This window comes from Corvus hawaiiensis, chromosome 1 (genome assembly GCF_020740725.1).
Source record: "Corvus hawaiiensis isolate bCorHaw1 chromosome 1, bCorHaw1.pri.cur, whole genome shotgun sequence".
Classification (NCBI taxonomy): Eukaryota; Metazoa; Chordata; class Aves; order Passeriformes; family Corvidae; genus Corvus; species Corvus hawaiiensis.
The window spans coordinates 30308141-30321849 of record NC_063213.1 but is presented as its reverse complement, the minus strand read 5'-3'; the positions used below and the strand labels follow the sequence as shown (position 1 = coordinate 30321849).

The following is a 13709-nucleotide window of genomic DNA, read 5'->3' as shown; positions in this document are numbered from 1 at the left end:
TAGAAGAAAATGCCCAAGGAAAAAAGCAGGCAATTCTAAGGTTATACAGTCAACAGCTAAATAGAAAGACTAAAACAAAGATGTTGACCAGATTTACTACTTAATCTAAATATTTAACTTTGAGAAATTTTACCAGAGGAACACAGCAACAAACAAAACAGAAGGTGAATTAGAATTTAAGGAACTATGGCAAAGACTGGAAGATGTCAAAGCCACAAGCAATCACTTCCTGTGTAAAGAGAAGAGCTTTATGGAGTCCACTTGCTGTCCATAATACCAGAAACAAAAACTACGAAGAAGGATCCAAAATAGATGAGTTTTGTGAATGCTAAAAGGTAAATACGAAAATCACACAAAACATGGAAACAACTGGAAGAAATCTTCTCCCTTTATTAAGCATATGCTGTTACTGACATCAGGCTATCACCCTTTGTTTATCCTACCATCCAGACACAGTGAATACTTGGAAACTATTTGCTTTGCTTCTTGGTCAAAAAGAAAATGAAAAAAGAAAAAAGGAAAGTAGTTCTGAATACAGGTCCATAAAAGCAAATAATGAAAAAAAAAGTCAAATATAAGCTTGGCTCTGTCTTCACAAAAGAAGGGAGACAGCAAAAACTACACATCTGGGAATTTTGAAAATATAAAATACTGTAAGATTTGAAAATCTGAACCTCCTGGCTGCTGCCAAGAATCTTTTTTCTCTTCCAGTACATCCTAGACTGATTTCAAGTTTAACAGCACACTACTTTTTCAATTTTGACACAGATTTCTTCACCTACTACCTCTGTGCACGGCTATCCCCACATCTAAGGACAATAAAGCTGTCAACTTTCAATAGGACTGACAAGTTTAATCAAGCTTCCTTTTCTGGCAACTGGAGTAGCACATTTATTCACAGACTAGGGACTACAGGTATTCAAAATGTAAAACGACTATGAAGATATATTTCAATAGGACAATTCTAGCTCCTTCAGAAGAGAGACATTGGCTTTAAGCAGTTCCACATGACTGACCATAGGTTCAGCTTTGCTCTGGCTGTTTTATATCCAATACCCATTGCTGGTGATATTTTCAGCCTTTAGGCTGAAATACACAGTGTACATCAACAACATTTTTAGAACTGGTTGACTGCTTCTGACTTTGACAACTCAGGTTTAGGAATTATCCACACGTGTGCCATTTTTATATTATATGCTGCTCAAAGTTTGCAGCTGAAAACTGCCTGAAAACAATAGCATATATCAGGAGTTTTTTTTAAAGAATAGTCAATATGCCAATTGTGTTTACTGCAGAACTCATTCAGAAAAAAGGGACATATATGCCATCCTCATAGAAGTTAGGATCACTAAAGAGCCAAGTAAGGAAATATTCCTGTGTATTGCAGGTTGGAAACATAAGCCACAAAGAAAGGATGTCACCTCCGTGAGAGCACACAAGGTCTGTGGTAAAACAGACAAGTGAACTTAGATCTCATTAATTTTGGTTCAGAATCTGAACATTCAGTATCACAGACCTAGAAGTCCCCTTTTAACTTAAAGTATTCTATAGCTGCAGATAATTCCTCAAAAGTTACATCATCTAGCAGATACGTACATGTATATATTTTTAAATAAAGCTACTTTGCAGACTGCTACTAGTTTACATGTGTGCTGTCACTTTGCCTATATAAAAAAAAATCTATCCTTTTTTTTCTTTACACCAGATTCTTGAGTATACGGTAACATGGAGATATCTATATAGAGAGAGATACATACATATATATACATATATATACATATATATATGCTCACTCTGTGAGGATAACACAGGATTTGAGTTAGTAAGGTATAAGGCAAGTTACTCTAAAGACTTGAGCACATGTTATAGCTCTTTGTGTTAAATAGTATTTCCAACAACTCATCAACAAAAGTGAAATCACTCCAAATCATAGCACAGTAGTAAGTATTCTCCTACTGAGACAAAGCTGAAAAGCTAAACCTACAACCAAACCAGCAGCTCTTAGGAAAAAGGTTTATAATCTTTATGTTTATGTAAGATAGTTCTAAAGTTAAAGTTGGATGGACAAGCTGTTTTGAATACGCGACAGCATATCTGACCAATATGGTTCATTTAGGAATCCCAGTTAAAACTGGAAAAAAACCACAGCTTTTATGACATACTATGAGAAGTGTGCAACTTGCCCATCCACAAAAAGTACTATGCCTGCTACACCAGCCACAGACGAGGCCACAAACATATTCAAAGCTGTCTTCCCTCAAACAGTAACTTTTATGCATTCTTGTACACATTAGCAGCAGTTCTCATATAATAACGTATTATTATTACGGAATAAGCACATCTAGAAAAATGAAAGCACCTCTTTATAGTACTCTTTTAATCTGTGAAAGTTTATTAGCCTCTAGAGCCATAGTGCATTTGCATCTCAGAAGAAGAAAGGGGCTGCTTTAAAGGCTCCTCAGTAAGTTTTCCCCCAAACAGAGAACAGACACAGGACAACTGGAGTAGTCATTTCCTAGGTAAACATTTGTAACATGATTTGAAATGCATGCAAGCAGAGAGAAAAGACAGAAGGTGCAAACAGGACAATACATTCATTGTTTCAACAGTTTCTGATAATTTAAAATGTCCATTAATGAAGAACAGTTCCGGATCATTCGAAATTTCCATTAATGAAGCAAAAACCCTAGTACATTCATGTACATTTCTTGTTATTTTTTACTTAATTTTTATTACATACCCTCTAGTTTGCTGTTTCTATTTATAAAAAAAAAAATCATTCACCAAAAACATTCAGTTAAGGAAGTGTTCAATCACTGTAAAAAATATTCCAGTATTCCTGTCAAATATGATTTTTTCCTTCACTTAAAGAGCATGCTGACAATGACATGCCCTTAGAATACCTGTACACAATAATCCAAAATAACAATTAAGAATACCCTGAACATAGAAAGAATATTTCTGCTCTCTTTGCTTTTGTACTTGGTAGCAAGTTTGACTCTATTAATGACAGGGTATCTCAAACTCTACAAAAGTATGGTTTTAACTGTATAAAATTCCCAAACGCAACGGATGAATCTCTGCACATGGAAAAAGGATGAGATTGAACATATGCAATAAATGTTACTCTAAAACCAGTTTTAAATTTTCTGTAAATACAAGAAGAGACACAGAAGATCTCTACATTCTTAAAAGAATTGCGAGAAGAAATAACACAAGACAAAATCCACAAGAGAAAACTGTAATTGTTTATTACATGAATCTTGGACCATTTCTTACATTCCTTAGCTGACCCCTCTTGGTAATATCTTCACGGTACTTAATGAGCTAAAAAGGGACTATTTTCTTTAAAAATTACCTGATACTTTCCTACATTAAATTTCTTTAGCAACTACACTTTTAAAAAATCTCTTTATTATATAAATAAAGCATCCATTGTGTAAATCTGTGAAACCCAAAAAGCATAACCTCCCCATTGTAATTCTCTTTCCATATTATTAAACATACTAATTGCCACTAGTCCTAGAACCTAACTTCTTGGTACACCACAGTTAGCCTGCCACCATTGAAAGCAGCACATTAATCTCTTCTATTCTAACAGCTAGTGATAAAGGCCTCCTGTTCTCACCAAAATTAATGAAATGAAGAAATCTTTTCTGATAGAGTTATTTCAAGATCAAAATAAGGTTATACTGCTAATTTTGATGATAGCCCTTATATTTTTTTTAACGATGCAATTTCAGTTGTCATTCGGTCCTCTATTGAAGAGGCCTATTTTCTTAACAGATGAAACAGTTTTGCTAGCAGCTCATCCATTATGGCTCAGTTCCACAGAGATACTTATGTATTTAATTTCCCCTGAAATCAGAGTAGATAAGGACTTCCAACCTGTCAACTTTTCAAATCAAAAGTTATTAAAAACCCAGACTCTCAAAAATAGCCTTGCTTAGTAGCATGCTAAAGGAATTATGGGCAAGAGTAGGTTTGGGGAAGATGAAGTGTGAAAGACTCTAAAGATCATCAGCTAGTGGCATATATACTGAAAATAAGGCTGAATTATTTATCAATTCAGGAAAAAAAAACAATGTTGGGTCATTTTCACCAAAGGAGACTGGAGGCTAGAATTGAATCATATATTTCCTTCCTTTCTGTGGTTGACAGAGCACAGATTCTACTTAAATTGTAAATACAGCCAAATGTATAAAGCATCAAGTCTTTCAGGTTTTCACTGGCAAGAACAATTTTTATTAAGTATTATTCATGCAGTAATAGACATGATAAAACCAAATTTTTAAAAAAATTTTTATTCAACTTTTTGATGTGCAGATTTTGGGGTGCAGATTTCTGTTGCCAAACACAAAACCCAGCAACCTGCTGCGTATCTCTCCTCCTCAGTTGAGACACCTAATTGTTGCCTGTGCAATTTTCCTTTTACCATGTGCCTGAAAGCGCCTGGTGCTATAGTGGTAGGAAAGCCACCAGATTGGCTTTATTACCCAGAGCAGCTCACAAGCAAACTAAAGTAATGAATGGCATCCTAAAAAGCTCTCTATTTAAATACACCACAAAAATGGAGGAGGAAGAAGAGGGAAAACAAGCTTCCTTTACCACAAATTTCAGATTATCCCATGTTACACTCTAGTATAAACGTATAAAATTCTCTAATGCTCAGAGAATTGCTGCTAGCCAGGCCTTCCTCCAGAAATGTACAATCAATGCATCAGACAGGCAGAATCATTTAACACCATGCAAGTGGCAAAATGTAGCCGTATCCAGGCAACAAAAGGAGCGTTAGACAGGCTATACATTGCCAACAGAACTGAAAAAAGTGATATCAAAGACACAACAGCTGATGGCACAGGACTGCTGCTGAATTAGAACCCATGGTAAAGCTTCCTCTATCATCAATAAAAACTAAGACACACCAAAGTGAACCTTGAAATGCAATCCCATCTTGAACCAAGCTTGTCTACAGCAGAGACAGACTGGCAAAATTTTTTATTTCAACACACAGACATTCTCTGCCCTCCAGGCTCTCATTCCTATGCTCCAGCTGTTCACCCTGCTCTGGATCAGGCTTTGCCTTTGTGCATTTTAAAATCCAGCCTTCTCGTCTGCTGTGGTTGCTAACCTTTTCTTCCCTTTGGACACACACTACTAGAGCCCAGGACATGGTCTTCAGTAGCCTTATAGCTTCTTGTTTGCTGCCAGATACCCCCGGAATCTTTTGCACTGATCTTTTCTTGGGGTATTTTCTCTTCTAACACTGTGATGACAAACTGACTGAACAAAAGCAACATCTCATATCAAATACTTCTGTTCTTATGGTGCTGGGCATCTTAAAGAGTTAAGGCTCACCTTCAGAGAAGAACAAATGCACCTGAGCACATCTCTGTTTTTCCTTAATGCCTTCCAATGACCTAAGGCTGCTTAAAAAGGCCATAATGTTTTTAAAATTTCCCCAGAATAAGTGCTGTCCAACATAATAAAACCTTCCAGGCAGAAGCAGCTGGCCACACTGCCCACTTTGCTGCTTGATTCTCTTCCAGAAGAGCCATCATTCTTGTTTTGCCAGCACTGGTATTCATACCACATCATTCACATTTTACTGCAGGGCTTCAGCCTGGCTCTGCAAGGTCCTGTTCTTACTGGGTGACAGATCAAGGTCATTTGTGAACTTCAGAGCTGATGTCTGCAGCTGCACAACTCTACCTCGAGGCCTCTGGCTGTTCCAACTCAAGTGCCTCCCAGTGCAGAGCAGGAGGAGCTTGGAGATTGCCTTTCCTACTGCCTTGAGGACACCAGTCCATCCTCAGTTGCTCGAACAGCTCATATCACCCTTTCCTGTGTGTTTTTCAGAAGGGCAGTGACCTATTGCCAACAACGTGTTTGGAAATCACCAATCAAGCCTTTTAAAGAGTACAGCTTCATTCCTGCAAACAGCCAGGGTATCAAGGTCTAACAGGTTAACTTGATCTGTTAGCTGAGATGCCCATACTCTAATGCAACACTCAGCCTTGTCTCCTACTGCGTCACCAAACAGCCATCAATCCTCTGACCCCAGTGTGATAGTTACTATTTTTGCCTGTTAAAAAGGGGAAATCCAATGATTTGCAGAATTAGTGTTTGACCTAATTACTTGCAGGTCTAAAATTCAGTTGAAAGATAACATTTTATCAATACTAGCTATCATGTAACTGGTGTTTGGTAGCCAGCGCGGCAGAAAACATGTTCAATCCAATACTTCATTGAAAGAAACAGCCATTACACTACTATTGGCAAAAAAGGCTTGCAAGCTCTGCTTTTCCCATGTTACTCTGAGATAGGAGCTACGTGGAAGATTAACCCTTCGTTCAGGTGCACCCAGCTCACATTTGCCTTTCAAGGCATCGTGTTCTAACCACTACCAGAGATGGCAAAACGAACCCAAACCACATAGAAAAATAAACTGTTCCTTACCTAATCTTCCGAGACTAGAGTCTAGTTCAGATTAGGAAAGAAAAAAAAAAATAAAATAAAATCCAACAACTACCATTTAAACACTAAGAAATTTGGAAAAATCTGTTAATTGTGTCCCCATATATTCTCTACACATACGCAGAGAGACAGCTGAAAAAACAGGTTTGACGAAGTTTTATCCTCATCATCTGTTAGTCATATACTGATTGGCAAATCTTTCCTTCAATTTGCTTTGTCTTAAAAAAAAATAATGACTGAACATTTCCCTTTTCAGATAATTATCCATTACTCGTCTTCTAAGATTATACCCTTCCAAACAGTACATGATGATGCATTTAGACATTGTTCCTAAAAGAACTAAATTAAAATAAAGCATTCAATTAGCAGTCTAATCTATAAAGTACTTCCAAGTGGAATATGGGGAAACCCATATCATCATCTTTATGGGCTCTCAGAGTAACAGACCCATTAATTAATGGGAGAATGGCAGAATACTAAAATCGGATGGATGAAGCAGTTGTTGCCTGTAACCCATCACAAGGGTACAAAGTAGCCCCTCACAAGGTTGATTAAGCATACAGATTCTGTATTTCTTGACCAGGTAAATGACAAATCTCTCCTTAAGCATCAAGCAGAGTCTCAAACGAGATTTGCAAAAGCCTAGAGTTCAAAACACCTGAGAAAAGTTCTTTTCTTTGACCACTCAAGTAACTTTGAGACTCTAAGCAGAAATACTGGAGAAGACTCTAAGGTAGTTTCCATCACAACATCCACAAGGACTGTGTGCTCAAATTACAAATTGTGTAACCACAAAAATAATCCAGCTGGTGTCATGCAATTTTGTAGAACCATGCTATAAATACACATTTTCAAAGGCATTCAGAACATGATATGTTTCTGAAAAAAATCAATCCAAGAGAAAAGTTAGCGTCCATTCATTTCAATGTAGCAATGTTTGCTTAGGGATAGCCATTTAGTCTCAGCCACCCAAATTTAATCCACATCACAGATTCATCAAGCCCTTAGGAGAACACCTTTCAAAACTCCTCTGAATCCCCACTTCTGCATACAGCTGTTTTTACTGACATACATATGGCTAAGTTTTATTCCCAGTCTTCAATATCAGCACACAAACTAACAGGCTGATGGCACGACAACAGAGACCTGAAATCCTCCTGGAGTGTTCACACGGAGATTCTTCTGCAGGTCCATTTCCCCAGGAGTTTGCACCATTCTAATTTGAACTGACGGAGTCCTCCCTCCAGTCACGCAATCTCATATCCAGAAAGGCAATTCTTCTTATTGCACTTAGCTCAAACTGTAAATGAAATTACATTTTAATACTGACTGCATGGTTGAAGCAGTCAGAACCCTTGTTCTAAGCACCTGAGAAACAGAAATTTTGAGTACTAATACTCTCCCTCCATAACTGCTCTTCAAAAACACATTTGAGACATAAAAGGTATGGCTTATTACAGGAATGGCTCTATAGTTCCTACAAAGCCATTTCAAATCAGTGCTTGATCTGCCTCATAAACACTACGTCAGAACTGAGGTTTTTCCTAGTACTGAGCATGAAATCTTTACTATGAAGGGAAAATCTCTACAAGGCAAATCTCCCTAGAAAATGAACCAGAAAAAAAAAAGAAAAAAGTCTGCACTGTGGCTACACATGCCATGTACGTAGTGCATAACTAATAAAAGCTGCCATATATGTAAAGCTTTCAATTATAAGAGATAAAATTAGGCACCTGTTCAGGGTTACAAGCAGTAGTTACACTTGGCTTCAAAGGAAATAGCATCATAGTAGCATTTCCAAAACATCTTTTTCAAACTGTTCTAAGAAAGGCAATAGGTTGAGATTTAGAAGAGAAACTGAACATTCAGTATTTGCCAAAATGTACATTTCTTGAATTTCTGCAGAAATAAAATGATCTTGATACTTTTATTCCAGAAGTAGTTCTGAAAATAGTCTATAATCTACAAGCGCACTTAGACATTTTGCCTCTTAATATTTATATAACTACTACGTAACATCAAGCTATGATATGGAAATCATAGCTTTTCTCTGTGAAGCTCTGACCTCAATTTCAACCTCTGAAGACATACAAACTTGACATACTGGTAAAGTTTCACATTTATGCAGATTTGATGATGTCCTTGTCTCCTTGATTTAAATTTACAGAACATACTGGTTAACCAGCAATCAAATCCAATGGAAACCAAATTTACTGTTTCCTTCTGCCTACCAAGGAGAACACTGGAAAACAATGGAATAGAAAAAGAAGAGTATAACATGATGTATGGCAAATATTTTAAGTGGTGCAGCTTGACACCAAATTTTGAGTACTTTCTTGTGGGCTACACAGCAGGGATTCACAGTTCCAAACAGACAAAAATGCACAAGTCCAGGAAAGGGCAAATTTCCAGTCCTCCTCTAGCAGTGGTTCCTCTAACACGAAGACAAAAACTCAGGGGGAATCCCTCAAGAAATTGGCTATAGTTCATTTTTTTCAGCTGAGGTGCCCTTGTATCAACCACTGCTGCATTTCCATTACCTCCCACTACCCAACAGAAATTATTTTAATCCATTTGAACATTTAAATTCATGCTGTAATTTTGTTTGGATGGGTTTTGTTCTGTTTTGGTTCAGGGGGGTGGGGGCAGATGCATAAGAGGGAGGTCATTTGAGACAGCAAAATTTAAGCATCTTACAGATCCTGTGCTTATTTTTCCTTGACCTGATAAACAACAAATCCCTCCTTAAGTATCAAACACTCAAATGTAAGTTGCAAAAGCCTAAATTCAAAACACCTGAGAAAGATACTTTCATTTGACCACTCAAGTAACTTTGAGATTCTACAGAGACATACTGAAATAGAATCTAAGGCAGCTTCCACCACAAAATGATTCACAGCGACTGTAGTCAAATTATAAGTAATTTCATCACAAAAATAATCCATTTGGTTCCACACAGTCTTGTAGAATCACACTATATACACAGATTTTCAGACATTCATAGTAAAGTACTTTTTTTTTAAATTAGGCTGAGAAAAACGATCTTTACAAACTATTTGTTCTTCAGTCTCAAGAACAATTAGATTAAGTTTGACAGACATGCAAGTAATTTCTTGATCCTGAAAAAAAAATGGAATTGACAGAGGAGATACCAGTATGTAGTGAATTTTTCATCATTATACTCTTAATGCCTTACATATATGTTTTTCTGCATTTTTAAGAATGCAAATCTGATTTTCACCATTTAGAAGTTACTCTGTGTTTACAATCTTCCTTCTCAGAAGCTTTACAAACAATGAGAATGTCCCCTGCTGCGTTAAAAGTTCAAGTGGGAAAGCTGCTTTGTAAAAGCTCAGGCAAACAGCTGGACTCAAGCCTTATCACATTCACATCAAGTCACCCAAAATACACAGGTCAAGTATGATCAGAAATTGTAACAGTTCTTGCATTGTCTTAAAACACATGGAGGGGTTAAAAAAGAAAAAAAGGGAAAGCAGAAATCTATGGAGAATATGGATTGCCTTCCTAAAAAGATTATTAGAAAGAATGCAAGTGAATGTTGTGGCTATGGTCTAAACTAGCTTGAGGGAGAACTCTTTGGTGGTACAATTTCATCTGGTTTTGTCCTACTTAGCATATCCCACTTACGTGCATTTCTAATTCAGTAGAAAGACTACCAGAATTACCAGTTGATAACAATTTACATGAAATTAATGCAGTTATTCTGACTTCCAAATGACGAAACAGCTGAAGTACTGTCAATGTGTAGCCTTCTGCTGGGATTCAGATCAATATTGTCAGAGTGCCAAGACTAGTACTACTTTTCTACACTCACCTAAAAATAGTTGCCATGCTTCACTGAAAAGCTGACTTTTATTTTAAACTTTCCACATCTGCTAGGCCCATGCTATCCCTCATTTTAACTAGGATGACTAAATATTCCAGTCTGTTGTCAAAATAAGCAAGCAGTAAGCTAATAGTCCTGATTTTCAAGAACATTGATATTCCCTGTACTAAAAGGTCAATTGCTCAAAATTAATTCTGTGAAGCTATAAAGAATTAGGAAGGAAAGAATAACTTGAATAGGACTAACCCTATAAGACAGAACAATTCAACCATAAGCATGGATTGAATAAAATACCTTAAAAAATATTAGAATAATAACAAAAATGGTGGTAACAGCTTCACAGCTATCAAGTGCAACTAAGAAGCTGCCCAATATAAGAATCTGCACAGCAGATGGTATAATTTCTGAGATTTCACCTGTGCAGTTACAGCACCAATGCTGCTTTGCAGATTCTACATCTGCTGAGTTTAGACTGCTAAATGCTATCTCATTGGTCAAAACGGACCACGAAGGAAACCTCCATGCCTGGAGTTTGGTAAATGGAAAATATTTACTTTTAGAATAATAGAATCATTAAGAATGAAAAACATCTCCAAGATTGCGTCCAACTTCTGTCCGAACACCACCATATGGTCAATTAAACCATAACTCTGAAGTGCCACATCCAGTAGTTTCTTGAACACCTCCAGGGATGGTGACTCCACCATCTCCCTGGGAAGCCCATTCCAATGCTTAATAACCCTTACAGCGAAGAAATTCTTCCTGATGTCCAACCTGAACCTCCCCTGGTGCAGTTTATAAATATTTGGTTAGTTGTTTTTCAGTCTGTAATCTACCTTAAATTTAGAACATGAGATAAATCCATTTTATTCAACTGACTTAAGATACTGCATCTTCTCTGATGGAATATATCATGAAGCAGAACATGTTACTAAGTCATATCACAATCACTCCACCAATGCTACACCATCCACAGCCTCATTCACTGAGGTTTACTCCTCCCTGTAGCAACAGATACATCCCAAAACCTTTGCAAAGCAAATCCAAACTGATTCTACACAGAAGTATACTGTAATCATACACAGTCTATCTATACTTTAATTCCACCTCACATTTTAGTTTTCAAGGTTGCTTTGTTTAGGTTCAGAACATACAGCCTAGAATTGGGAAGGAACAGAAGGCAATGTGTAGGGGAAGAAAGAGGGAGTGCATGAACAAGCCTTCATGCAAAGGAAGAAAAGTTGCAACACCACAGGAATATAGCTCTTCCCTTTGTGAGGCTGAACGCTCCCTCCGCTTCCCCAGAACCTAATACAGGAAACCTACTATCGTTACACACACATAAGCATACACATAAAGTGATCGTCTGCCTTAAAACACTGTGCATTTCCCCATGTGGGAAAGATGGGCAACTGTGCCTTCTTGCTGCATCTATCATTGTAACTATCACTGTGAAGCAGTAAGGCATCAGACAATTAAGTTGTAATTGAAAACAGGGCTCAAACCAATCATCTTTCCAAATATGCTGTGCCTGTCCCTACACATTCCCCCTTACATGCCTTGTCATCTTCCTTTCACAAACATCCTGATGCATCTCTGCCCTGCCACTCATGGCACACACGTACTGTGTCACATCCCCACATGCTCTCCCCACAGAGCAAACCACAGCCACTCTTCCTCCTCTGCTGCAACCCTCCACACACATATGCTCCATCTCATGCCATCCCTTCATACAGGTGAAACAAACCTTGTGCTCACACTCACCCCACAAGTCTATTATAAATGCATCTGTGCACACACATCACAACATCACAGCTATGAATGCTTGCACACACAAGACACTGTTGCTCTGTACACACAAAATACCATACCCTGTATCTGCTATGTACATACAGAAGTACAGATAATCCTTGCCACACCCATAGCATACATGCCTGTAAAAATATCCACAGATTATGCCACACCCAATATCTGCTATATATACACACAGGCACAAGCCTATACCAGACAGCAGCAGGCAGACACAACTACATACATACGATGCCATGTCACGGCCCTGCACACAATGTCACATCTCTGCTACAACACAAACACACCATACCCGAAGCCGAAATCACAGCAGACCCACACAGAGCCATAGCACTACATTCATGTCCGATTGTATATGTGCTGTATACACGTATCCCAGGCCACACCCTGGCTCACGGCACATGCATAAGGATACAGCACAGCGCCCAAACCCAGCACCCCGTGCATCCACGCGGTGACACCCCATCCCTGCCCTGTGCACCGACACACGCCCTGGCTTTTCCTCTCGACTTTTTAAGACACACCTCCATCCCTCCCCAGCTCCCCTACACACCCGTATAAACACACCATCCCTTCTGTGTTATCCAGGCGGACAACACACCTGACCCGCGCCACACGCCAGGCAGAGCCCTGCCATGGCTGCTCCGGCCTTACACGGGGAGAAGGAGGAGGCAAGGCGCCCGTCACACCTCACCACAGACACGCAGGCATGTGCTACAGCGAGGGACAGCGCGGCCCCACCTGCTCTGGGCAGGCACACAGACAGACAGAGGGGCAGACAGACACTCTTTTCCCCTCGTCTACAGCGTGGGTGGGCGCAGCCCCGCGCGGGGCCGCACGCCCAGCTCCGCATCCGCACAGCCCGCGCCCCGCGCTCCCCCGCCCGCCACCCTCCCCTCGGGCTGAGCCGCCCGGCCCCGGGGCCGCTCCGCACGGCCCGGCCGGCACACGCTCCCCGCCCCGGGCCCCGGGCGGCCGGGCCAGCCCGCTGCAGCCGGGCGGCGGGGCCGCGCCGCGGGCTCCTCACCATGGCAGAGGCGCGGCGGCGGCGATCCCGGTTGTCCCGGCGACGAGGAGCCCCGAGGAGGGCGCCAGGTGCACCCGCCCGCGCGCCCCCGCCGCCGCCGCTGCCGCCGGAGCCGGGGCGGGGCCGCCGCGCTCCCGCGTGACCGGCACCGCCCCTGCGCCGTGGGGCCGGCCCGCCCCGCGCCGCCTCCCGGGTGAAGGCGCTGGCGTCCGGCGGCAGCCGGCCCTGCGGGCGGGAGAGGGGCCGGGGTGGCTGCCGGCCCTCCCGGGGGTCGGCTGCGTGCTGCCAGCGCGGGTGTAGCTGCACCCTGCACCTCCCGTCTGCAGCCTGGCATTGTATTTGTATTGGGCAGGGTGACCTCCCGGAGACACAGAATCATGGAATCGTCAAGGTTGGAAGAGACTTTAATTGTCGTTAAGTCCAACCATCAACGCAGCACTACCACTGGCACCCCTAAACCACTAAACTACATCACCCGGCGCCAGATCCAGACACGTCTTAGACACCTCCAGTGATGGGAGCTCCACCACCTCCCTGGGCAGCCTATTC

The 13709-nt window shown here is 40.6% G+C and overlaps 1 protein-coding gene across 2 annotated transcripts in view; it reads right to left on the bottom strand.

Annotated features, from left to right (window-relative positions):
• FBXL2 (F-box and leucine rich repeat protein 2) overlaps window positions 1–13269 on the bottom strand; it is a 51022-nt gene extending 37753 nt beyond the window's left edge. Inside the window, exon 1 of one of the 2 annotated variants that reach the window (XM_048297999.1) lies at window positions 13161–13269. In XM_048297999.1, coding sequence (XP_048153956.1) covers window positions 13161–13163 — 3 coding nt within the window. In that variant the 5' untranslated portion in view covers window positions 13164–13269. Of the gene's footprint in view, window positions 1–7623; window positions 7758–13160 lie in introns of those variants that run through there. The other variant, XM_048297991.1, reaches the window with a different exon arrangement.
• Window positions 13270–13709: the final 440 nt, after the last annotated feature.